Here is a 27,591-nt window from a genome sequence, read left to right on the forward strand (position 1 = left end):
CCGTGGTTCAATTTGTGTCACTTGGAAGACTACACCTCCGTCCTCTTCTGTATCATCTAGCTTTTCACTGGAAAAGGACAAGACGCTAGAAGCGGTCTCGATCCCGGTTTCCGGAAAGATAAAGTCTGGTCTGACTTGGTGAAAGGACTTTATCAACCTTTGAAAGGGTCTTCCCCTGACTGTTCAGACTCCCAACCACGTTCTCTTCTCGGACGCATCGGACGTAGGCTGGGGTGCGACATTAGGCGGTAGGGAATGCTCGGGATTATGGAACTCGAGTCAAAGGACAATGCATTTAAACTGCAAGAAGCTACTGGCAGTACGTCTGACCTGGAAAAGCTTCAGGTCTCTCCTTCAAGGCAAAGTGGTGGAGGTGAACACGGACAACACCCTGCTTTGACGTACATCTCCAAGCAAGGAGGGACCTACTCTCTGACATGGTACGAGTTCGCAAGAGACCTCCTCACCTGTTCAACAGGTCTAGACTTTTCACTAGTAACGAGGTTCATCCAAGGCAACTTGAATGTCATAGCAGATTGTCTCAGTAGGAAGGGACAAATAATTCCAACAGATTGGACCCTCCACAAGGATGTATGCAAGAGACTTTGGGCCACCTGGGGCCTGCCAACCATAGATCTCTTCGCAACCTCGATGACCAAGAGGCTCCCAATACTTTGCTCACCTATCCCGGACCCAGCAGTAGTTCATATAGATGCCTTTCTACTAGATTGGTCACATCTAGATCTATATGCATTCCCTCCGTTCTAGATTGTCAACAAGGTACTGCAGAAGTTCGCCTCTCACGAAGGGACAAAGTTGACGCTAGTTGCTTCCCTCTGGCCCGCGAGAGAATAACTCACCGAGGTACTTCGATGGCTAGTAGACGTTCCCAGAACACTTCCCCTAAGGGTGGACCTGCTACGTCTGCCACGCGTAAAGAAGGTACTCCAAGGCCTCCACGCTCTTCGTCTGACTGCCTTCAGACTATCGAAAGACTCTCGAGAACTAGAGGTTTTTCGAAGGAGGCAACCAGAGCGATTGCTAGAGCAAGGAGAACATCCACCCTTAGAGTCTACCAATCGAAGTGGGAAATCTTCCGAAACTGGTGCAAGTCAGTATCCGTATCCTCGACCAGTACCTCTGTAACTCAAATAGCTGACTTCCTCTTATATCTGAGGAAAGAACGATCTCTTTCAGCTCCCACTATCAAGGGTTACAGAAGCATGTTGGCATCAGTCTTCCGTCACAGAGGCTTAGATCTTTCCAACAATAAAGATCTACAGGACCTCCTTAAGTCTTTTGAGACCACGAAGGAGCGTCGTTTGGTTACACCTGGTTGGAATTTAGACGTGGTTCTAAGATTCCTTATGTCAGACAGGTTCGAACCGCTTCAATCAGCCTCCCTGAAAGATCTCACCTTTAAGACTCTTTTCCTGATATGCTTAACCACAGCTAAAAGAGTCAGTGAGATTCATGCCTTCAGCAAGAACATCGGATTCTCATCCGAAACGGCTACATGTTCTACAACTTTGTTTTCTAGCCAAACACGAGCTGCCTTCTCGGCCTTGACCAATATCGTTTCGATATTCCAAACTTATCGTATGGTTGGAAATGAACTAGAAAGAGTATTATGTCCTGTAAGAGCTCTTAAGTTCTATTTTAAAAACCTTTACGAGGCCCGTCTGAAGCTTTATGGTGTTCAGTTAAGAATCCATCTTTGCCTATGTCAGAGAATTCTTTATCCTATTTTATCAGACTGTTAATACGAGAAGCTCATTCCCTTCTGAATGAGGAAGACCAAGCTTGGCTGAAGGTAAGGACACACGAAGTTAGAGCTGTCGCAACTTCCGTGGCCTTTAAACAAAATAGATCTCTGCAAAGTATATTCGACGCAACCTATTGGAAAAGCAAATCAGTGTTCGTGTCTTTTATCTTAAGAATGTCCAGTCTCTTTACGAGAACTGCTACACTCTGGGACCATTCGTAGCAACGAGTGCAGTAGTGGTGGGGGCTCCACCACTACAATTCCCTAATTCCAGAACCTTTTTAATCTTTCTCTTGAAATATTTTTGGGTTGTCCGGAAGGCTAAGAAGCCTTTCGCATCCTACTTGATTTGGCGGGTGGTCAAAGTCATTTCTTGAGAAGCGCCTAGATTAGAGGTTTTGATGAGGACCTTTAGTATGGGTTGCAACCCTTCATACTTCAGCTCCTAGGAGTCGCTCAGCATCCTATGAGGATCGCGAGGCTCAGTAAGGAAGACGTACTTAAAAAGGCAGAGTAATTGTTCAAGTCGTCTTCCTTACCAGGTACTTATTTATTTTATGCTTGTTATTTTGAATAACTGCTAAAATGAAATACGGAATACTTAGCTCATAATAATGTCAACATGTAATGCTGGTCTCTACCCACCCCCCTGGGTGTGAATCAGCTATATGATCATCGGGTAAGTTTAATATTGAAAAATGTTATTTTCATTAGTAAAATAAATTTTTGAATATACTTACCCGATGATCATAAATTAAAGGACCCACCCTTCCTCCCCAATAGAGACCCAGTGGACAGAGGAGAAAATTGGTTTTATGTTGACATCGAGTACTTGAGTACCTACTTGACAGATGGCGCTGTTGATGTACACCCCCACCTGTATAGCGATCGCTGGCGTATTCCGCCCGTAGGTTTTTTCTGTCGGGCAGCAGAGCTGACAGCTATATGATCATCGGGTAAGTATATTCAAAAATTTATTTTACTAATGAAAATAACATTTTGTTCTTCCGTACCCAACACAAAAGCAATCAGTAATAATGCTCTTCACATTAGCTGGGAAGGTTCTTCTTCTCTTTATGCTTTTCCCCCAGGCTTCTTACTGCATAAAGTTGCTTTTAACCCTTTTACCCCCAGGGTATTTGGAAATTTCTAACCCTTAACCCCCAGGGGGTTATTTTTTTCCCAGCACATTTTGCAGTATAATTTTTCTAAATTGCTCTAACAGCCTTAATTTTTGTCATAGAGAGGTCAGGTTGGTCTCATTCTCTTGGAAAATGCCTGAATTTTCTCAAAAAAATATAAAAAATATGAAAAAAAAATTTTTTATAGCATTTTTTGCAAGGACGTACCGGTACGTCCATGGGGGTAAAGGGATGGCTTTTGTGAAACGTACCAGTACGTCCTTTGGGGGTAAAAGGGTTAAGATATATAACGAATGTAATAACAATATGCTCTTTTGCACTGTTTCCCAGGAAACGGAACCATGGATTCCCCTTGTTAAGACAGTCTCCAAGGAATACCGGAAGTACAAAGTCAAAGCAGAAGGCTGCCAGATACTTCATATGGACTGTACCTTACCCTTAGCGCAACACCACTTAAATTTGATCGCCTTCAGAATATAAAAGATCAACTACCTTCTATATTTCCTCGAGATATGCAACAAATTTACTTCCAATTTACGAGACAGTTCCATGGCCAAGTACCAAAATCTCTTCAGCAGCTTTAAAGAGTTCATACACAATAGATATAGAGGTAACAAGAAGTTCCCCCTTTTATCAGTGCTACTCTATTTTAACGAATTAATAGACAAGGGCCTAGCATACAACACACTAAAAGGATACCGAGCTGCTCTTGGACCGGTTTTGAAGGGATACTTTCCCAATTATTGTCTAGCAGAAGACAAGTACATTAAAGCTATGCTTAATGGAGTAAATAGAAGAAGACCCAGCAATTCTCATCAATTTCCAGGCTGGGATCTTGATAAAGTGGTTTCCTTCCTCAACACTACAAGAGATGATTCTATGCTGCTCATAATTCAGAAGACCTTATTCCTCGTAGCTTTGGCTTGCCCATTGAGAGCTAACCAATTTAATCATCTATGTATCTCTAGGAGCACTTTCATGCCAGAAACCATTGTGTTAAGGAACCACCCTTCCTTCATGGCCAAGAATCAGAGAAACAATTACACTCCTATTGAATTCAGCTTTAGGTGTCACCCTACCAAGCCAAAAATTTGTCCAGTTAGACAATTAAACTTTTATCTGGAGTACACAAATAAAATCTGTGCAGAAAGAAACATAGATAGGAAAGACCATATTTGGCTGGATGAAAACTTCAAGATCATGTCCCTTCCAAAGATGAGGCAGCTATTCAGGGACTGTATTTTCAGAGCTGATCCCAATGCCAGAAAACACTCCACCAATTTCCACTCTATCAGAGGTCAAGCAGCTTCAAGGATGATGTATAATGGAGTTACGCTGCAAGAGATAATGACTAGAATGAATTGGAAAAGCAACTCTGTATTTGGGTCATTTTATGCTCTCCTCGGTCTACAGGGAGCGTTCGATGCAGTCGTTGCAGGACTTCATCTTCATGCCCCCTGAAGTATCGGGTGAGCAAAACCAGTGGGTCTGAAAGGCTGAAGCCTCTCTCTCTCTATAACTGACAGTTTACTTGTGAACCTAAGTTCTGGAGAGAAGAGGCGAGGCCTTTCAGACCCAGGGTCTGGTTCACCCTCCGACCTTTCCCCCATAACCGATGAGACCATTCTGGAGGAAATAAAGGATTTTTAAAGTAATTACATACAAAGTCAACAGCTTTCATGTTTCTGAAGGCCAACCATAAAATTTTTCAATTATTTATAAATTTCCCTAAGATATATTTAGACTTATCCTTGCACTTAGAGGAAAGGCAACTTTTAGGTAACAAGATAGGAATATCTTGGAAAGGGGAGGTGAACTACTGTCACATTATATTATCTTAGAATATAAAGAGGAATGGAAAATGTTAAAATTCACAATTGGAACTTTGAGTTACTACTTGTAGTAATTTGCAATCTCAATAAATCTCACAACAGGAAAATGGAATGGTAAGTTTAGATATACTTCATAGCAACTTGCAACTTCAAATATGGCGGGTTGGTTCCTGTCAACTCACATGTCTCTGGCTGCTCCGCCCCGATGGGCATGGTTTGTGCCCGCTTACAGCTGTCTGGGGAAGGAGCCAGGGGTGTGTCATAGCAAAACCAGTGGGTCTGAAAGGCCTCGCCTCTTCTCTCCAGAACTTAGGTTCACAAGTAAACTGTCAGATCATGGAGGAGCCTTGTTTAGCTCTTCCTCTCCACCACTCCGTGGAAGCGCTCACCAGGGGTCTCTCTGTAGAGAAACTCAACGCCCGGCAGGTGACATTCACAGCGTCGGAGGTCCTGAGCCAGGAGAAGGTCGCGAAGTGTGCCATGCAGGCCACTTCATGACTGGATGTCTGACTAGGGTCTCTGGGCATCCTATTGCGCTCTGAGGACTTGTCCAAGGAGAGCAATAGGAAGGGCCTGGAGACCCTCCTCCTCTCGGGAACGCGCTCTATCGAGTTTTTAGCTCACCAGGTCACTAACCTGTGGGCTAACTCGATTCTAAAGCGCCGTGACACGGTGCCAGAGAGGTTCCACCCGAAGGTCCCCGCTATGGATGTCAGTAAGCTCAGACACTCCTCCATCCCTGGAGGAAGCCTGTTTGACCCCAAGGACGTAGAACGGACAGCTGAGAGGTGGAGGAAGACGAGTCAAGATTCGCTCCTCCAGAAGGCCCTTAAATCTCGGCCTTACAAGCCTCCAGCTCCTCAACAACAACAGCAGCCTTGCAGGACACCGAAGCAGGCTCCGGCAGCTAAGACCAAGGTGTCTAAACCGCAGCCCTTTCCTGTCAAAGACAAGAAGGGCACAAAATCTTCCAGAGGCAAAAATCCTAGAGGATTGGCAAGCGATGCCGAGGTGGCAGCAACTCGGGGCCAATTCCTGGACGACCTCTGTGGTCGGACAAGGATATCGCGTCCCGTTCATTACATCTCAACCTCCCCTGACAGCGAATCCAGTGTCTTTGAGCTCCTATGCCACGGGATCGGCAAAGGGGCTAGCCCTTCGGGCAGAAGTCGAGACCATGCTCAAAAAGGATGCTCTCCAGGAGGTCGTGGATGGCTCCCCAGGCTTCTTCAGTCGACTCTTTCTTGTAAAGAAGGCGTCTGGAGGCTGGAGACCCGTCATCGACCTCTCAGCCCTGAACAAGTTTGTCAAGCAAACTTCGTTCAGCATGGAGACAGCAGACACGGTCAGACTTGCAGTAAGACCGCAAGACTTCATGTGTATACTGGATCTGAAGGACGCGTACTTCCAGATCCCAATCCATCCGTCTTCCAGGAAGTACCTACGTTTCAGTTTAGACAACAAGATCTACCAGTTCAAGGTGCTGTGTTTCGGTCTCTGCACAGCACCTAAGGTGTTCACCAGAGTGTTCACACTGATATCTTCGTGGGCGCACAGGAACGGCATCCGTCTCCTTCGTTATCTGGACGACTGGCTGATCCTGGCAGACTCTGAGTCGACCCTTCTTCGACACCAAGACAGGCTTCTGGGAATTTGCCAAGATCTAGGGATCATGGTAAATCTCGAGAAGTCCTCTCTGCTCCCAACACAACGAATGGTATATCTAGGCATGATATTAGACACCGATCTCCACAGAGTCTTTCCATCAGATGACAGGATAGCAAGGCTGAGGAGGGTTGCAAAGCCTTTCTTCAGTCGAGAAGATCTTCCAGCCCAATCGTGGTTACGTCTTTCAGGTCACCTAGCCTCCTTGGCCCGTCTAGTTCCCAACGGCCGCCTCAGGATGAGATCCCTGCAGTGGCGGCTCAAGTCCCAGTGGGATCAAGGCATCGATTCCCCGGACTTCCTGGTCTCGATAGGACCTGCGGAACGGACGGACCTGCAGTGGTGGCTGACCGACGACAACCTTCGAAAGGGAGTGGATCTTTTCGTCCTTCCCCCGGATTTGATGCTGTTTTCGGAGGCGTCAAACGATGGGTGGGGGGGCCCACGTTCTGAACCAGAGGGCCTCAGCCCTATGGTCAAAATCAGAAAAGTACCTCCACATCAACCTGCTAGAGCTGAAGGCTGTTTCTCTGGCCCTAAAACAGTTCCAACAGACCCTGGCGGGCCATTCTGTGGTGGTGATGAGCGACAACACCACAGTAGTGGCTTATATCAACAAGCAGGGAGGTACCTTTTCACAACAGCTATCCCATGTTGCAGTAGAGATACTAAGATGGACTGAAGTCCACTCGATACGTCTGTCAGCTCGCTTCATTTCTGGGAAAAGGAATGTGCTCGCCGACAATCTGAGCAGAGCTTCGCAGATAGTGAGCACTGAGTGGTCTTTGGATCCTCAGGTAGCCAACAAAGTCCTGACTTTGTGGGGTTCCCCGACAGTGGACTTGTTCGCGACAGCCTTGAATTTCACTGCTCCCCAGTCCCGGACCCCAAGGCACTCTGGCAAGATGCCTTCCAACAACGGTGGGACAACAACGACGTCTACGCCTTCCCACCGTTCTGTCTGATGAGAAGGGTGCTCAACAAGACCAGACTATCGGTCAACCTGTCGATGACCTTAATAGCTCCGCTATGGCATCATGCAGAGTGGTTCCCGGACCTTCTGCAGCTCCTCACGCAACCCCCGAGAGAGTTTCCCCCACGACACGAGCTACTCGGACAACCACATTGCAACATCTTCCACAAAGCCGTAGCATCGCTTCGGCTTCACGCCTGGAGACTATCCAGCGTCTCCTCACTGAGAGAGGCTTTTCGCAACAAGTTGCGGAAAGGATGTCTTGACACTTGCGAAAGTCATCCGCAGGGGTCTACCAGGCGAAGTGGAGAATCTTCTGTGGTTGGTGTCGTGGGAGGGGTATCTCTCCCCTCGATGGCTCTATTCTAGCAATAGCGGAGTTCCTCGTTTATGTGCAGGAGGAAATGCGCCTTTCGGTCTCGGCGGTGAAAGGCTATCACTCAGCCTTAAGCCTTGCCTTCAGGCTGAAAGGAATAGACATTTCCTAATCGCTGGGACTTTCCTTACTCGTATGTAGCTACGAGCTTACCTGCCCTCAGTCGGAAGTGAGACCGCCTCCTTGGAACGTGGTTCGGGTCCTCAGGGCTCTGAAGAGACCTCCGTTTGAACCATTACGCCAGGCCTCTGACCAACACCCGACTTGGAAGACGGTATTCCTGCTCGCTCTGGCTTCGGCCAAGCGAGTCAGTGAACTTCATGGTCTCTCATACGACATCGCCCATTCAAGTGTCATGGGGGGAGGTAACGTTCAAGTTCGTCCCTGAGTTTGTTGCCAAGACTCAGAACCCTGGTGTTCCGGACCCACGGTTCGACTCCTTCAGGGTTGTGAGTCTCCGCTCCGTAACAGATGACCCAGATCACCTGCTACTCTGCCCAGTGAGAAGTCTGAGACGTTATCTGAAGAGAACAGCTACAACCTGTCCCCGCGTGCAAGCCCTGTTTGTGAGCATGGGTAGGACGAAGAGGAGGGTCACCAAGAACACCATCTCAGCCTGGATTCGACGGACCATCCATCATGCCTTGAATCCAAACCCTCCTCTGTCACGTCGCCCTAGGGCACATGATTTCAGGGGCATCGCCACGTCCCTGGCCTTCAAAAGAAACTTCTCTGTGACGCAGGTTCTACAAGCTGGAGTCTGGAGGCGTCAGACGACCTTCACAGCCCACTACCTGCAGGACATGACCCACAGGAGCCTCAATACTTTTTCTATCGGCCCTGTGGTGGCTGCACAACAGCTGGTCTAACCTCAGGCTCCTTAATGGACAGGTAGCAGAAGGTTGAGGGCACTGTTACCCGGTTTTAGTCTGCGTGAATGAAAGAGTGTCTGGCCCTTACTTCTTTCTTCATCCTCCCCTCTCTTGGGGAATGCAGCATCCTGGGTCTCTGCATAGCTGACCTCAAACCTCTGCAGGTAAACCAAGCTTCCTTGTGTTCCTAGTATTAAGTACAATACTGTCGCGTCCCCCATACCCTGACGAGGTGGTATGGGGACGTCCTAGCCTAGAATTCCATATAAAGGACTTCAGGTCAACTTCCTAGGACGAGTCACACGTCATCTCTCCACACACACTTATGTAGGCCGCTTGTTTCTTGCGTAGCAATAAACTTGTGAGGTGCAGGGACTCTTTTTCTCGAAGTGCTGCGCACTCGGATTCTGAGTCCCCGGGTAAGCCAAAGCCAGTAAGGCTGGGGACTTTCCACCCTGCCTAAGGGTAAGTCACCCTATGTAAATAGCGTGGTTTGTATTTCGGTTACGGAACAAATGACAAATTCGAAAATTGTATTTTTCCTAACCATTCAAACCTTAGCTCTTTACACATATTTGCCCGCCAGCCCTGTCCCCCGAGACAAGTCCTACCTCTAAGTGAAGTGAGGCAGCTCACCAGTGTGTGGAGGGGGTAGGGGTAGCTAGCTACCCCTTCCCTGCCCCCGTGCTAACTAGCGCTGGGGTAGTTTAACCCTCGGTAAAATCTAATGGCTCGTCACTTCAGCTACGCCGAAAGTAAACCCTATGTAAATAGCTAGGGTTTGTATGGTTAGGAAAAATACAAATTATCTTCGAATTTGTCATATTAGCAACGTTACCGATGATACTCAGCGTTACCAACGTTACGGTGGCATTGCTAACGTTAGCAATGCTACGGTAATATTATCATGTGTATTTTAAAGAATTTTTCCATATACCCTTTACACAATATATAAAAAGGTACAAAAAGGGCACAGAACCTAACAAACCCACCTAACCTAACCTAGAAGTTCTCAGGTCACAAACCCAATATAATGTCTTTAGTTTTATATATCATGTTAATCCGTGTCACTTCACTCACTGTACGATAACATTAGCCACACTATATATAATGGTTCTTGTTCCTCCACTGGCTCGCTTCACTCGCATGAAAATAAAACATCAAGTTCGTATGTAATGGTAAGCAGTAATGTTGAGCTGCGCACGTTAACATTTGCAACGTTAAATATAATGGTTTTTGTTCCGCCACTGGCTGTCGTATGATCACAGGAAAATAAAACATCAAGCTCGTATGCACTGGCAAGCGGTAGTGTTGAGTTTCGCTCTCTTAACAAAATATAGTAAAACTAACACATTAAAATTAAAGAAATTAATGACTTACTTTTATGACCGTGACGACGAAACTTGTGGGTCACGGGGGTGTTGTGACTGTGAGTGTGTGGTGTCTTAACTTCTTTGCCTTAGTTTAGTACTGCACTTGGAACACTGTAAAAGTTGGTATATTACATTACGAGATTTAAGAAAATTATCAACATTGGAATTCACCAAAATACTTTCAAGTATGGATTACTGAAGTCGTTACAATTTTCTAAAACTTCCATCGTAAAATAGACAAAGGTTTCTACGGAAAAGGTTTTGTTGGAAGGTGGGGGTAGGGAAATATTAACCCCCCTGTGCAAACTTTCCATACATATGGGTTCGTGATTGGTTAAAGGAAAAGCAACGGAGTCTATAGAGTAAACATGAATGAACCAGAATGGGAAACTTGTCCAGAGCAAGTATTTATGTGAAATCTGGGAGTGACAAGGTAATAACAAAATATTTAAAAGTAAAATAGAAAGATAAAATGGAGTGTATGATAAATACTGTAATATTTGATGGGTATATAAAATGAGGTTATTTTATAAGGTATCGGATAACAAAACGAGTAATACTGGGGTCAAACGTAATATGTATACGAGGGTATTACATAAAAGGGAGTGTAATAGTTGCACTGGTTCAAGTCATATACTTGAATAAACGCGTGAAGTCGAATAGTTAAATTTGACGACTAGAGAAGAAGAAATCCTATTGGTGGAGGTGGAGCCTATACGAAGGAGGTGGGGGAGATTATGCGCAGAAGGTCGAAACCTGCTATGTACAAACGAATAAACGGGAGCGACTACAACCGACAATAGAATGACAAAAAATAAATGAAAAAACGCTGCTAATGTTAGCATGTTACACTAACATTGCCGAAGATCTACATCACACTTGGCAGTTCTGGTTACCGTATTTTTTCATGAGACATAGACTTTGCAACGGCTCCTCAAAAGTTTATCCAGATACTGTTTTGTCTTTTCCTCCGTTTATTATACATCCAAGAAGGTAATGTATAGAGAAGAAAAGGTTTGTTTTACCATTATATATCTTTTCCCCAGTATGTTTTCCTCACCCAAAACCCGAGTTCCCACTGGGGGTCCCCCATTACCGTAGAATATAGATATATATGTTTTTAAATATTTAACGTAGCCAGTGGATATATATATTGCTAACGTCTCCGACGGTACGGCAGCCGATTCAAAACTCGCAGGAGATCGAGGGGTTGGGTTGCTGGGTGTACACTAACGCCACCACTCTGCAGGATACCATCACTATTCCAAAGTTCTCCAGTTCTTCTCTGCCGAGTCGAGTGTAAACATTGATTCCTTGCGCGCGCTAACCTCAAGTTTTCTACAATTTGGTGAAGTACTCGTTTTGGTTTTTGGCTTTCGACTGGTTGCTTATTCTTTCAACTGTTTCTCAAACAATAAAGATTTTCAAGAGAAACTCTTTTTGAAGAGAGAACAATTTTACCCTTGCTTTTTTTTTATCTCTCTCTGGAGTTTCCACGATAAAAAGAGAGAGAACATGGCCGACCCTTCCCCCAGTGTATGGGAATTGTGTGAAAGGCTTTAAGTTTAGTATTCATTTTATCACTTTATAAGTTCTTGTTGACATTTATAGATTTACCTCTATATTTTTATATCTCACCCGCCTTACTTAGGCCTCATCGATCCTCACTCCATTTGTACTAAATACCAAGAGAAATTTTGTATTTTATGGATCGATGGGATGAATATTTCTAGAAAATATTATTTAGTGAATTTTTGTCATTTTAAAAAAAATTTTCTTTGAATAGTCTTCGATCTGTTTTCAAAGATGAACTAGCGTTAAGTTTATTTATGCTACGCAGTTTGCACTCTCGTTACGATAGAGAGAGAGAATCATGATTTCACTTTGCATAAGAGTTTGACGTTTAGTTCATTCTTCTTACAAACTGAAGTTTTTTAAATACTAAATAAAAGGAACATGTTATTTTGCAATTTCTTAGTCCTTATAGTATTTTTTCTTTAGTCAAATAACCTTTGTTCCGTAACCAAAATACAAACCACGCTATTTAAATAGGGTATTACTTTCGGCGTAGCTGAAATGACGAGTCATTAGAATTTTAACGAGGGTTTACTACCCCCTCGCTAGTTAGGGGAGGGGTAGCTAGCTACCCCTCCCCCCTCACACACCGGTGAATTAGTTCACTTTGCTTTTGGCTCGGGTGATGAACAGACGTGTCTGCTCTCACCCTCGCGTATTGACAGCCTTAATCTTTTTTGCTTTTTCTTTCAGTTGTGTGTCTGGAAGTTGGCCTCTCTCTTTATCATGCGGAAGTGCCCCGGGTTACCAGACCGCCCTTGTGGGACATATATGTCGGCGGTCGAGACGGACCCTCACACCTTGTGTCCGTTCTGTAGGGGCCAACGGTGTGATAAGGATAAAGTTTGTAGTGAGTGCAGGGAGTGGTCTACCTCCCAGTGGGAGAGGTTTTCCCGGCGCCGTAAGAAGAAGTCCAAGCGGGATCTTTCTCCTTCAAGGATCTCCTTGAAGAAGGAAATCTCCAAGGACTCTTCTTTCGTTGCCCGAACTTCCTTCGAAGCTCCCATTCGATCGGTCTCTCCCGAGAGGCCGTCGAGTGGTAGCGTAGGCCGTACTTTTGTTGACCGACCTCGGGGTTCGGGAGAGAGAGTTGCCTCCCATAGCGAGGCAGCTCCTCCGGGGGAGGATTTATCTATGAATGTTGCTAATGATGATTTATTGCAGCTTTGGGCTTCCTTTGGGCTTAAGGGTTTGCCCTCCAGGGAAGCCCTGTTTGACCTTATCCAGTTGGGAGCAGCTGTCAAACAGTCGCCGGTGATAGCGGAGGTTGACCCCCTGTCTATCGTCGACGTTGTTGTGGCAGAGGCTTCCGGCGAGTTGGGTCATACCTCTGCCTTGGGTGCTGATGTTGCTGAAGGCTTGGTTTCCCCCTCCGAACATCCTTCGAGGGAGGGGCTAAGTCCAACGGTCTCTCCTGCAGGTGATCCTCCCCCTCGGGGGAGTTCACTAACAGAGACTCCTCTTCAGAGGACTGACGATGGTGTTCCTGATGCCCCCAGAGGACATATCCGACACAAGGCCTTCCTTCTTCCCACAAGGGAGTTAGGAGACGCCTTTTCGGCTCCTCGCCTTCGCAGTCCCCCGCAGAAGATCCTCCTCACCGTGCTTTGATCGTTGCAGCTGCATCACTGGACCTCTCTGCAGATCGTTCGCGATCTCCTTCGCCTGCCAGGCCTGCTGACCTTCCTTCTCCGTTCCTGGCAGCTGACTCGCTGTGGGCGCCCACGCACCCCATTATCCAACGGGCACTGGTCCCTTCGGGGCAAAAGGGGCTTTTTCACAATGTGAGCAAGTCCCTTAAGTGCCAGGTATCCCATGCGCGCAAGCGCCCGCCTGTTCCTGATGTTCCTGAGACAACGACCCAGAGACATCCTATGCCAGGGACAATGCGCCAGCGATCTCCTGCTGCAGAGTCGACGCGCCAGGGCTCTCCTGCTCGCCACCGATCTCCTGCTCGCCACCGATCTCCTGCTCGTCAGCGCTCACCTGCGCGCCAGCGATCTCCTACTCGCCAGCGCACAGCTGCTCGCCCTGATCCTGTTACGCGCGCCCACAATCTCCAGCTCGCCAGCGCTCTTCACCTGCGCTCCATCGCTCGCCTGCGTGCCCTCGGTCTCCGGATCTGAGCACAGGAAAGAGGAGTCGTTTCTCGCCAGCGATCTCCTGCGTGCCCTCGGAACTCGCCCACCCGTCAGCCCTTGCCTGCGCACCATTGCGCGCAGCCACCTTCGCGCGCACAGGTTCCAGCTCCTACCGTGCGCCCTTCCAGAGGCTTCCGAGATCCTGCGTGCCTACGCGCCCACGAGCAGTCTCCTTCTCGCGCTTCCACGCTTGCTGGTCCTTCTGCGCGCCCTCTGTCTTCACCAGACCCCGCACATGCTCACCATCTCCTGCGCGCCATCACTCCCCAGCACGCACACGCGCCCACGAGCCTGCTCGCCGTAGATCACCTACGCGCCCACGCGCACCGTCACCTTTGCGCAGTCGCTCACCTGCGCCCCCTGCGCTCCATCGCTCTCCTGTGTGCGCCATCGCTCGCCTGCGCACCATCATTCTCCTGTTCATCAGCACTTGCCCACGCGCACCCGCGCCTTCATCTCCGAGCGCACGCACACGTGCGCGAACGATTGCCCGCGCGCGAACTTGGGATTATTCCCTCGCGCACATGCGCGCCATCACTCCCCAGCACGCACACGTGCCCACGAGCCTGCTCGCCATAGATCACCTACGCGCCCACGCGCACCGTCACCTGTGCACAGTCACTCGCCTGCGCACCATCATTCTCCTGCTCATCAGCACTTGCGCACCCGCGCCTTTATCTCCGAGCACACGCACACGTGCGCGAACTTTTGCCCGCACGCGAACCTGGGATTATTCCCTCGCGCACATGCGCGCCATCACTCCCCAGCACACGCACGTGCCCACGAGCCTGCTCGCCATAGGTCGCCCACGAGCACCGTCACCTGTGCGCAGTCACTCACCTGCGCGCCATCGCTCTCCTGTGTGCGCCATCGCTAGCCTGTGCACCATCATTCTCCTGCTCATCAGTACTTGCCCACGCGCACCCGCGCCTTCATCTCCGAGCGCACGCACACTTGCGCGAATCTGGGATTATTCCCTCGCGCACATGCGCCATCACTCCCCAGCACGCACACGTGCCCACGAGCCTGCTCGCCATAGATCGCCCACGCGCACCTTCACCTGTGCGCAGTCACTCACCTGCGCGCCATCGCTCTCCTGTGTGCGCCATCGCTTGCCTGCGCACCATCATTCTCCTGCTCATCAGCAATTGCCCACGCACACCCGCGCCTTCATCTCCGAGCGCACGCACACGTGCGCGAAGGTTTGCCCGCGCGCGAACCTGGGGTTGTTCCCTCGCGCATATGCGCGCCATCACTCCCCAGCACGCACATGTGCCCACGAGCCTGCTCGCCATAGATCACCTACGCGCCAACGCGCACCGTCACCTGTGTGCAGTCACTCACCTGCGAGCCATCGCTCTCCTGTGTGCGCCATCGCTCGCTTGCGCACCATCATTCTCCTGCTCATCAGCAATTGCCCACGCGCACCCGCGCCTTCATTTCCGAGCACACGTGCGCGAAGGTTTGCCCGCGCGCGAACCTGGGATTATTCCCTCGCGCATATGCGCGCCATCACTCCCCAGCACGCACATGTGCCCACGAGCCTGCTCGCCGTAGATCACCTACGCGCCCACGCGCACCGTCACCTGTGCGCAGTTGCTCTACATGCGCGCCATCGCTCTCCTGTGTGCGCCATCGCGCGCCTGCGCACCATCATTCTCCTGCTCGCCAGCACTTGCCCGCGCGCCCTCGCCTGCGTGCCCACGCGCTCCCTTGCCCACTCGCACCCGCGCCTTCATCTCTGAGCGCACGTGCGCGAACATTCGCCCGCGCGTGAACCTGGGATGACTCCCTCGCGCGAGCCTAACCGTGATTCCCACCGGGTTTCACAATGCGAGCTGCCGAGCGAGTCTTCAGGAACGAGAGCAGCTAGGTCGTCTTCACGCCCCCCCCCCCCCCCCCCCCGCCCCGCAAGCGCAGACCAGCGGGCTCGCAGGAGGAGGGGGCGATCGTCAGATAGGTCCAGGCACCCATCTTCTTCCCTTTCTTTCCAGGTAGGCCATGTTGTAGTCTCTACTCCAAAGGATCACCCGATCCCCTTCCCTCCAGAGGGAGTCTCTGACTCTGCGTCTGTCAGTAAGCAGCCATGGTTTGAGTCCCTTGTCAGAGCTGTCTTCCAGGCTGTTAAGCCTACCTTCTCTGATTTGGGCCTCAAACTAAGGGCAGCTCCGACCTCACTGAAGAGGAAGAGAGGAAGTAGAGGTCGTGGTGACTTCTCCTCGGGTCAAGCTGGCTCCTAGGAAGTCCGTCAGGTAGGCTCCTCCCTCCCCCCCGCAGACGTTTTCTCCATCCCCTGTGGACGAGGATTTTCCGTCCTCAGGGGAGTCTTCCGAGGTGAGACCTTCTCCCACCGCACCAATGGGAGCAACCCCACCTCGAGCAGGAGAATCGTCCCGTGTTGGGGCGGAGAAGAGCCCTCAGACTTCGTTGCTGGAGTCCTGTATACCACCTAAGAGGGAACCGAAGGACTCGAAGACCATCCCGAAATCATCTTCCAGGATTCGACCAGAGCCAACGAGACCCGCGGAGAACGTCCACGTGTCCCCCCAAGAAGAGCCTTTGGGGACGGGAGACTTCGCTGCCAGTTCTCCAGGGGGAGAGCAGCAAGAGTCAGAGCATGCCTTCTGGCAGGTCTTGACTCTGATGAGGAATCTCAAGTTTCCGGACCCGGAGATTCCTCCTCGTGAGGGCAGGGACAAGGTCCTGGACTGAGTCTTTGGCACTGAGAAACCCACTAAGGCCAGTGTGGCTCTGTCTTGGTTATAAGGGGTGAAGAGTGCCAGGGATAAGGTTGAGGGCCAGCTATCCGAGCTCGCCTCCTCCAGCCGTTCCACTGCTGGCAACAAGCTCCTCCCGCCTCCTCGTGTCCACCAGAGGAGGTATTTTGAGATCATGGAGGAGTCTTGTTTAGCTCTTCCGTTGCACCACTCTGTGGAAGAGCTTACCAAGGGAGTTCCTCTTGATAGACTCTCTTGCCGGCGAGTGACTCTCTCGGCGACAGAGATCCTAAACCAGGAGAAGGTCGCGAAGTGTGCCATGCAGGCTACTTCATGGCTGGATGTCTGGTTGGGGTCTCGGGGCATCCTTTTGCGATCCGAGGATCTGTCCAAGGAAAGCACTAGGAAGGCCCTGGAGACATTCCTCCTCTCAGGCACCCGCACCATTGAGTTTCTGTCCCACCAAATCTCGAACTTGTGGGCTAATTCGATCTTGAAACGATGTGATGCGGTGGTAGAGAGGTTCCATTCGAAGGTCTCAACCGTCGAAGTCAGCAAGCTCAGACACTCTTCCCTTATGGGAAAGAGTCTGTTTGAGCCCAAGGATGTGGAACAGGCAGCTGAGAGGTGGAGGAAATCCAATCAGGATTCTCTCCTCCAAAGGGCTCTCACATCGAAGCCCTACAAACCTCCAGCACCTCAACAACAACCTCGCGAGTCCAAGACGACGAAACCAGCAGCGGCAGTGAAGACAACGGTGTCCAAACAGCAGCTCTTTCCTGTCAAAGACAAGAGAGGCAAAAAATCCTCCAGGGGAGGCAAGAATCCTAGGGGGAGCGGCCGAGGCCGCAAACGCTAGGATTGGCAATCCCCCTGCATGTCCACCAGTGGGGGGATGCCTGCAAAGTTGCACAATCAGGTGGCAGCAACTCGGGGCTGATTCCTGGACGGTTTCTGTAATCAGTCAAGGATATCGCGTCCCGTTCATAACATCTCTATCTCCCCTGACAGCGAATCCAGTGTCGTTGAGCTCCTGTGCCATGGGATCGGCAAAGGGGCTAGCTCTATGGGCAGAAGTCGAGACCACGCTTAAGAAGGATGCTCTCCAAAAGGTCGTCGACGGGTCCCCAGGCTTCTTCAGTCGACTCTTTCTTGTAAAGAAGACGTCTGGAGGCTGGAGACCAGTCATCGACCTCTCAGCTCTGAACAGGTTTGTCAAACAAACTCTGTTCTGCATGGAGACAGCAGACACGGTCAGACTTGCAGTAAGACCACAAGACTTCATGTGTACACTGGATCTGAAGGACGCGTACTTCCAGATCCCAATCCATCCGTCCTCAAGGAAGTACTTAACCCTTTTACCCCCAGGCTATTTGGAAATTTCCAACCCTTAACCCTTAACCCCCAGGGGGTTATTTTTTTCCCAGCACATTTTGCATCCTGTGGCCGCGGGGGGCATAAAACAATTAGAATAGCGCCAACGTTATCCCTGCGTGTCGTAAGAGGCGACTAAAAAGGGACGGGACGAGGGGGCTGGGAACCCCCTCTCCTGTATAAAAAATCCTGTGAGACAGCAACAAAGAGATGGAGCTGGGGGGAGAGTGACTGCTCCCCGCACTCTAGTTTTGGGGTGTTTGAATGTGCGTGGATGTAGTACGATAGAGAGTAAAAGATGTGAGATTGGAAGTATGTTTAGAAGTAGAAGGATGGAAGACTTCTCAAAGGGAACCTTCGTGTTCCTTTCCTTCGTGGGATCTGTCAGACAGCACTGGCGTCAGCAAGCATGCCTGATTGGAGCCATCGTTAGGGCAGTGGTGCAAGCTTTCGGGCCTACCCTTTCATCCCGCACCTTGCAAGCCTCTGAGAACCTCTAACAGTCATTGGTTCCAGCAGACGCATGACAAATGACCTCGGGTGTCTCTCTTCTGAAGAGGAAAAGAGGAGTCCCAGAGTTAGATTTATCATCTAGGGTGAAACTGACATCTGTTAGCCCATCGAAGACAAGGTCGAACCTCCCCGGTTCTCCTTCCACCCGCTCTCCTTGCTCATCATCACCACAGCGAATGGAATTTCACGAGGAACCTGTCCCAGTCTCCTCCCTACCACCGTAGGAGGAAGACTCTCCTTGGGAAGAGACTGTCATGTCTCCGGAGGCGACCATGAAGGCCAGACCATCCATGCCTTCCCTGGTGGAAGTATACCTTCTTCCTTGCAAAGAGTCGAAAGACTCCAAAACGATGCCGAAGTCCTCTTCAAGGATCACCAGGCCCGCAGAGGCGGTCAGGACAGTCACCCACCCTAGAGGTGACCGCGACCCACCCTGTGACGAGCTCTCGGGGTTGGATGAGGGAGACTTTGCTGCCAGTCTCACTTCAGAGGGGTAACAGAAGGAGTCAGAACACACCTTCTGGCAAGGTCTGACTTTGATGAGGATTCTCAGTTGGCTTTCTGACCCAGAGATACCACCCCAGGAGGGCAAAAATACAGTTTTAGACCGTGTCTTCGGCATTCAGAAGCCCATAAAGTGCAGTGCAGCCTTGCCCTGGTCTCAGGGGCTAAAGAGTGCCCAGACTAAGATTGTCACCCAGCTCTCCAAGTTCTCCTCCCTTCGTTCGGGCTCTTCTGCCAAGCTCCTCCCACCTCCTCGCGTTCAGTAAAGGAGGAGGTATTACGAGGTCTTGGACAAGCCTCGACCAGCTCTTCCAGTCCATCATTCTCTGGAGGAGCTGACTAAGGGATCTCCCTAGAGAGAGTCTTCAGGTGTTAGGTTGTGTTCTGTTCTCGGCGGCAGAGATCCTTAACCAAAAAGAGGTTGTGAAGTATGCCATGTAGGCTCCTGCGTGGCTAGATCTATGGTTGGTGTTTTTGGGAATCCTGGTATGGACCAAGGATTTCTTCAAGAAAAGTACCAGGAAGGCGATAGAAACCCTCCTTCTCTCGAGTATCCGGACCATCAAGTTCCTGGCCCACCAAGTATCGAACTTGTGGGCCAACACCATCCTCAAACGCAGGGACTCGGTATTAGAGAGATTCCTTCAAGTCCTTAATATCAAAATCGCAAGTCTCAGTAACTCCTCTCTCGAGGGTTCCTCATTGTTCGAGCCTTGGGACATTTAGCAACTTTGTAGAGAGGTGGAGGAAGCCCCACCACAACTCTCTTCCATAGGGCCCTTACATCCAAGCCCTACAGACCACCAGCTCCTCCGTAGCCTTACCAGCCCAATACCTCAATGAACAAAACAGCAGCGACGAAAGTGGTTTCTAAGGAGCCCTTTCCTACCAAAGACAATAAAGGCTCAAAGTCCTCCCATGTTTGTCCACCAGTAGGGGGATGCCTACAAAGTTGCTGGAACAGGTTGAAGCAACTCAGGGTAAATCCCTGGACTGTCTCCATGATTTGTTCATGGTATTGCGTCCCTTGATCAAGGATCCAGTGACGATAGACTCCTTTGCAATGGGATCAGCAAAGGGGCTAACCCTTCAGGGGGAAGTCCAGACCATGCTGGAGAAGGGCGCTCTCCAGGAGGTCCTCAACGACTCCCTTGGCTTCTTCAGTCGACTCTGTGTTAAAGCCGACTGGAGACCAATCATCGACATCTCGGCTCTAAACAAGTTTGTTAAACAGACTTTGTTCAGCATGGACACGGCAGACAGTGTCAGACAAGCGGTAAGACCATAGTACTTCATGGGTTCACTGAACCTGAAGGATGCATACTTCCAGATCTCAATCCATTCCTCTTCAAGGAAGTACCTATTATTATTATTATTATTATTATTATTATTATTATTGTTATTATTATTATTATTATTATTGTTGTTGTTATTATTATTATTATTATTATTATTATTATTATTATTATTATTATTATTAATTGGTAAGCAACAACCCTATTTGGAAAAGCAGGATGTTATAAGCCCAGGGGCTCCAACAGGGAAAATATCCCACTGTTAAGCCTTCCCAACACATTGTTCAAAATAGCCAAGAGGAAGAGAAGGCAAATACTGTAGATTAGTGTGCCTGAGTGTACCTTCAAGCAAGAAAACTCTAACCTAAGGCAGTGGAAGACCATGGTTCAGAGGCTATTGTACTAATCAAGACCAGAAAAAAAGGGTTTGATTTTGGAGTGTTCATTTAGAAGAGCTAGCCATATCAAGTGGAAAGTAGCCACTGAACTATTAGAGTAGGTAACTGTCAGCTAAGAAATGTAGTTCAGGACAAGAACTGATAATTGTTTTTTTTTTTTCAACATGGTGAGAAGATTGTTGATACTGTACGAGTTCAACAAAGAAGCAATTGATACTAAAGAGGCTCATAATTCAGACCTTTTTGTTGAAATATAACATTGTTTTCAGGTAATAGTGCAACTTATTTGTCAGTAATATATAGAAATAATCTATTATGGTGTAAATTTATAAAGCGAATACATTTTAAAATTTGTGTAACTTTCATAAGGTAATGTTTTTCAGGTTTGGTCTTCTCATGACTGGGAAATGCTACTCAGAACTACAGGGCAGGCACTACTTGATCCTGAGTTAACATTATTAATTGGTGCCCATTTAAGACCTTGGATTTTAGAATTACTAGGACGTGCTCATTTTGCAGCAACCAAATCACAACAAACAGGAGGTGGCAGTGAACTTCACATTGCTTTGTGTGTTGCTCTAAGCAAACTGATAACCATTAGCAGTGATGTTCAAAGGTAAGGATTTATAGCATACATGTCTTTTCAGTGTAGACCTATACAGTGAACAGGTAGAGTTTGATGTGTAGATGAATGTGTTTTGTTCCCCAATTATTAGTTTGTTCCCACACTAACAAACCTTCCGTTATTTATGTGGATATTCTTTCAGTGACCAGCAGCAGCTGGAGGTAGCCATTAGACTTTAATTGCGAGGTCACAAACCTGCTCAACTACTTAGCGGGAAGGCTGGCTGTGGCAGGGTGGTATCCAGCTGCCTCTATGTATACTCTCACAGCGGTGAGAGATGCCACTTTTTCTTTTGGCTCAGTAGATATCGGACGTGTCCGCTCTCCTGACTGTCATAGGACTTTTTAATTTTTGCTTTCTCTTTGCAGGTGTGCGTGTCTTCTGTGGTAGCCTTCACCATGCGAACGTGTCCAGGACGAGAGGGTGCCGCGTGCGGGACCTTCATGTTATCTTTAGAGACCGACCCGCACTCTCTGTGTCCTACATGTCGAGGGCATCATTGCGAGCAGGGTTCCCCCTGTGCAGAACGTAGCGAGTTTTTGCCTCCCAGTGGGAGAAGTTTGGGTGCCATATGAAGAGAATTAAGCACAATCGTTCTCCCTCAGGTGAACTGTGTGCGTTCTTCTCGCACTGGTGGTTGTTGCCTTTTTGGTGAAGGTAGATATTTTCCAGAGAGTTCCAGGCTTGTGACATAAGAAAACTTCAGGCTTAAAGGAAAACCCTGCAACACTGGTTCATTATCTGCATGAGCAGTCAGACAGGTTTGGACATTGACAACGCTTAAAGTTTGGCTGCCGCTGAAACTTTTCTATGCCACTTTATGTTCACTTGTTTCTGGGGACGAGTATGTGAAACACTATCCATGAGAACTCTGTGTCAATATAGGAAAAAAGGCAATTACCCTATGATGGGAAAACATCTGTCGGTAATAATAATTATATAATAAAACACAGTTAATGTTGGTCTGACTTTAGCATAATTCTCAGTCAGTACTCTTACTATCATTTTATCTTTTTCACTGGAATACTTGGGAGTCTCTAGATTGCTCCTTTTCCAAGGATTTTATGGTTTTTCTTGGATTGACCTGGAGATCACAAGGCTCTGATGTTCAGTCTTGTTTCTTCTGCTTTATTTTCTAGTTTCATTTGCTCTTAATCTTACTCATATAGTCATTAATGGAAGTTAACAATGAAGCTTACATTGTTATATTAGCAGTATACACATAATTGTGTTTTTTTCCGTAACTGGAATACAAACCACGCTATTTAATAGGGGTATTACTTTCGGCGTAGCTGAAATGACGAGCCATTAATTTTTAACAAGGGTTTACTACCCACACCGCTAGTTAGCGGGGGTAGGGAAGGTAGCTTGCTACCGCTCCCCCTCACTCACCTGTGATTGAGCACACTTTGCTCTAGACTCGGATGTTGATCGGACGTGTCTGCTCTCGTCCTCGACGTCATTTTGGCAGCCATTAACACTTTTTGTTCTTTCTTTTTCTAGACTGTGTACGTGCCCTGGTCTTCCCGACTGCCCCTGTGGAACATTCATGTCGGCAGTCGAGACCGATCCTCGCGCCCTTTGTCCTTCTTGTTGGGGGCAACGGTGTGATAGTGTCTACAAGTGTAGTGATTGTAGGGAGTGGTCTGCCTCCCAGTGGGAGAGGTTTTCGTGACGGCGGAAGAAGTCCAAGCGGAATGTTTCCCCTAAGAAAGTTGCTTTGAAGGAAGAAAATCCCAAGGCCTCTTCGTCCATCGCCCAAACCTCCTCCGAAGCTCCTACTCGGTCGGTCTCTTTCGAGAGACCGTCGAGTAGTAGCGTAGACCGAATTATTTCTGTCCAACCTCGGGTCTTGAGTGATGACATTGCTTCCCCTAGCGAAGCAGCTCCACCTCTCCCCCCGGGGAGGCCATGTCACTAATTTCCCTCTTTCAGATTTGGGGCTCATGGGTTCATCCTCCAAGGTTTTGCTTGATTACATCCGCCTGGGTGCTGCTGTCAAGCAATCGTTGTCACCATCAGAGGTAGATCCCCTGAATCTTATCGATCTTGTTGTGTCAGAGGTGTCCCATGTGGCGTCACCCATCTCCTCTGCCACTCCAGACTCTACGGTAGCTGACGGCTTAGTTTCCCCCGTTCCTGACCATCCTCCGAGGAGGAAACTTAAGTTCATCATCAGTCTCTCCTGCTAGTGTTTTCCTCGGGGGAGTTCACTTACAGAGACTCCTCTTCGGAGGACTGCTGACGGTCAGGTTGCTGATCCAACGAACCCCAGAGGGCGCATCCGTCGGAAGGCTCGCCTTCCTTTTCGCCATAGAGGCCTTCCTTCACCTGCAGTGAGGAGGCAGCTCTTTGGTTCAATGTCGTCTATGCAGTCCCCCGCAGAGGAGCCTCTAGACCGATCATCCATCACTGTACCTGCAACCAGTCTTGTGACCTCGGTCCTGGACCTCTCTGCAGATCGTTCGCGATCTCCTGTGGATGGTCGTCCTTTTAAAGGACACGGTGACCTTCCACCCGACAGACCTACCGACCTTCCATTGCCGTTTCTGCATGGGCCTAACAAGGCTGCACCTGAACGCGCCATGCGCCCATGCAACCTGACCAGCAATCATTAGTAGCTTGTCAGGCACTGCAGCGTTCCACCCATCTTTCTCGCCCTAACGCAGGGCAACAACCTAACACGCTTACACGCCAACATGCGCCTACGCGCCCACAGGAGCAGAGCTCAACCACGCGCTATGCGTGCCCACATGCGCCCACGCGCCAACGTTCTCCTGCGCAACAGCGCTCTTCCGCGCGCCAACATGCGCCCCCTACATCACGCTCTCCTGAGCGCAATCTTGCGCGCCAGCCTACGCGCCAGGCAAAACCTGCGTGCCATCAATCTCCTGTACGCAAGTTCATAGGTGAGACAACAACCATGCTGCCCTCACTCGCGCGCCATTCTTTGCCAACGCACCAGCGCTCACCTGCTCGCCAGCTTTCTCCTACGCGCACTCACAAAGATACGCGCGCGCGCCCTCTCTCTCCTAGAGATGTGCACCAACATTCTCCCGTGCACCCATAATGATTCTACTGTGCCCCCGCTCGCTAGGGGACATTCTCCTGCGAGCCCTAAGTATTTGGCAGATGAGCGCGAACACTCTCCCGCGGCAGTCTCCCTCGCGTGAGCACCAATATTCTCCCGCGCGCGAGCCTGCGCATCACAAGGAACTATGTCCGACAAGGTCGCCATCGCCTCATTCCCCTCCCCGCAAGCGCATACCACCGCTCATTGTGGGAGAAGGGAAATGTGCAGAGGGGTTCAGGGTCCCAAAGCTACTTCCGAAGGCGAACCCACCTATTCCAGTGACTCCTCCCAGGGATCCTTCAATCCCTTTCCCTTCAGGGGATATGTCTGACAGTGCGTCTGTCAGCCAACAGCCCTGGTTCAGTGCCCTGATCAGAGCCGTAATTCAGGCTTTCAAGCCTGTCCTCTCTGATGTAGGACATGGAACCATGGCTTCCTCTACCCCGTTGTAGAGGAAAAGAGGAGTTCTGGACGGGATCACTTCCCCGAGGGCGAAACTGACTCCATGCAGACCTTCAAGGCAAGTTCCTCCTATTTCTCGGACTAACTCCCCTTCCCTTTCGGACAAAGATCTCCCGTCACCAAGGGAATCACGCGAAGAGAGACTTCCCCCCATCGCGCCAATGGAGGAAACTTCTCTTCATGCTGAGAGTTCCACACAGTCCGGGAATAGAAGGGACATGCCACCCTCATCAATGTAGGAGTCTTACATCCTTCCCTGGAAGGAATCCAGACTCCAAAACATTGCCAAAGTCCTTCACTAAGGCTAGGGTAGAGCCAGCCAGCCACTCAGGGAATGTCCGCAATTCTCCCCAAGAAGAGCCTTTGGGGATAGAAGGAGACTACGCTGCAAATCCTACAACTGGAGGTGACCATCAGGAGTCAGAACACGTGTTTTGGCAGGTTCTGACTCTAATGAGGGCTCTCAACGGGTTTTCCGACCCAGAGATCCTCCCTCGAGAGGGCAAAGACACGGTCCTAGACAGTGTCTTTGATACTCAAAACTCAAAAACCCTCTAAGACCAGTGCAGCCCTGCCCTGGTCTCAAGGGGTAAAGAGTACCAGGGACAAGATTGCCCAGCAGCTCTCCAAGATGTCCTCCTCCAACCGTTCCGGTACCACCAACAAGCTCCTCTCTCCTTCTCATGTACAGCAGAGGAGGTACTTTGAGATCCTAGAGGAGCCTTGTTTAGCTCTTCCACTTCACCACTGGATGGAAGAGCTAACCAGGGGAATCCCTCCAACCAGCAGGTCTTATTCTCGGCAGCCGAGATCCTCAACCCGGAGAAGGTCGCGAAGTGTGCTATGCAAGCTACTTCGGGGCTTGATATCTGATTGAGGACCTTAGGTATCCTGATAAGTTCTGAGGATTTCTCCAAGGAACGAACCTTCCTCCTCTCAGGTACTCGCACAATCGAGTTTCTTGCCAACGTAGTCTCGAACTTGTGGGCAAATACCATCCTGAAACGTCGGGATGCAGTAGCTGAGATTCCACCAGAAATTCGCTAGCTCCGAGATCAATAGGCTCAGACATTCCTCCATAGAGGGGTCTGTTCTGTTCGAGCCTAAGGATGTGGAACATGCTGCTGAGAGGTGGAGGAAGTCCCATCAGGACTCCTCCTCCATAGGGCTTTAATATCTAAGCCCTATAAGCCTCCAGCACCACAGCAGTCTCGTCTAACCAAGACCACTACGGCAACAACTGCAGCGAAGACAATGGTGTCTAAGTCCTTGGCAAAACTCCTAGAGGGAGCAGCCTAGGCCACAAACACTAGGATAGGCAGTCCCCTTGCATTTCTGCCAGTGGGGGGGATGCCTAGGTTGCGCAAACAGGTGGAAGCACCTCGGGGCCGATTCCTGGACAATCTCCGTGATCAGTCTAGGATATCGCGTCCCATTCATAACATCTCTACCTCCCCTGACTATGAATCCAGTGTCATTGAACTCCCTTGCCATGGGATCGGCAAGTGGGCAAACTCTTCGGGCAGAAGTCCAGACCCTGTTGAAGAAGGGAGCTCTCCAAGAGGTCCTCGACGGATCCCCAGGCTTCTTCGGTCAACTCTTTTCTTGTAAAGAAGGCGTCTGGAGGCTGGAGACCAGTCATCAACCTCTCAGCTCTGAACAAGTTTGTCAAGCAAACTCCGTTCAGCATGGAAATGGCAGACACGGTCAGACTAGCATTAAGACCGCAAGACTTCATGTGGACACTGGATCTAAAGGACGCGTACTTCCAGATCCCAGTCCATCCGTCTACAAGGAAGTACTTAAGATTCAGCCTGGACAACAGAATATACCAGTTCAAGGTGCTGTGCTTCAGTCTTTCCACAGCACCCCAAGTCTTCACCAGAGTGTTCACCCTAGTATCATCTTGGGCGCACAGGATTGGCATCCGTCTCCTCCGTTGTCTGCACGATTGGCTAATCCTAGCAGACTCGGTGTCAACCCTTCTTCAACACTGAGACAAACTTCTGGGACGTTGCCAAGATCTGGGGATCATGGTAAATCTCAAGAAGTCCTTCCTGCTTCCCACTCAAAGACTGGTATACTTAGGCATGATTATAGACACCACTCTCCACAAAGCCTTCCCATCAGACGACAGGATAGCAAGGCTGAGGAAGATCGCAAGGCCTTTTCTCAGACAAGAAGAACTTCCAGCCCAATCGTGGTTACGTCTCCTCGGTCACCTTTCATCGCTGGCCCGTCTAGTTCCCAATGGTCGCCTCAGGATGAGATCCCTCCAGTGGTGACTCAAGTCCTGGTGGAATCAAGCTTACAACTCCCCGAACATCCAGATCCTCATGGGACCTGCGGAACTGACGGACCTCCAGTGGTGAGTGACAGACGAGAATCTAGGAAAGGGAGTGGATCTTCTCGTCCTCCCCCCCCAGATTTGATGCTGTTTTCAGATGCTTCAAAAAAAAAGACCTCAAGCCTCTGGTCAGAGTCAGAAAAGTACCTCCACATAAATCTCCTAGAGATGAAGGCCGTATTTCTGGCCCTTCAACAGTTCCAACAGTACCTGGCAAGTCACTCTGTGGTGGTAATGAGCGACAACACCACAGTAGTGGCTTACATCAACAAGCAAGGAGGTACTTTTTTGCAGCAACTATCCCACCTAGCAGTAGAGATACTGAGATGGGCCGAAATCCACTCGATCGGCATGCTTCATTCCAGGCAAAAGGAATGATGTGCTCGCCGTCAACCTGAGCAGTGCATCTTAGATAGTGAGTATCGAGTGGTCTTTGGATGATCTAGTAGCTAACAAAGTCCTGACTTTTTGGGGTTCTCCGACTGTGGACCTCTTCGCAACGGCCCAGAACTTCAGGCTCCCGCTCTACTATTCCCCAGTCCCAGACCCCAAGGCTCTCTGGCAAGATG

At 49.4% G+C, this 27,591-nt stretch overlaps 1 protein-coding gene across 1 annotated transcript in view; it reads left to right on the top strand.

Moving 5' to 3' along the window:
• The window catches only part of LOC137616420 (midasin), an 814,866-nt gene that overhangs the window by 30,140 nt on the left and 757,135 nt on the right, over window positions 1-27,591 (top strand). The window contains exon 2 of the mRNA XM_068346159.1: window positions 20,899-21,131. Coding sequence (XP_068202260.1) covers window positions 20,899-21,131 — 233 coding nt within the window. The remainder of the gene's footprint in view (window positions 1-20,898; window positions 21,132-27,591) is intronic.

This window comes from Palaemon carinicauda, chromosome 22 (assembly GCF_036898095.1).
Source record: "Palaemon carinicauda isolate YSFRI2023 chromosome 22, ASM3689809v2, whole genome shotgun sequence".
Taxonomy (NCBI): Eukaryota; Metazoa; Arthropoda; class Malacostraca; order Decapoda; family Palaemonidae; genus Palaemon; species Palaemon carinicauda.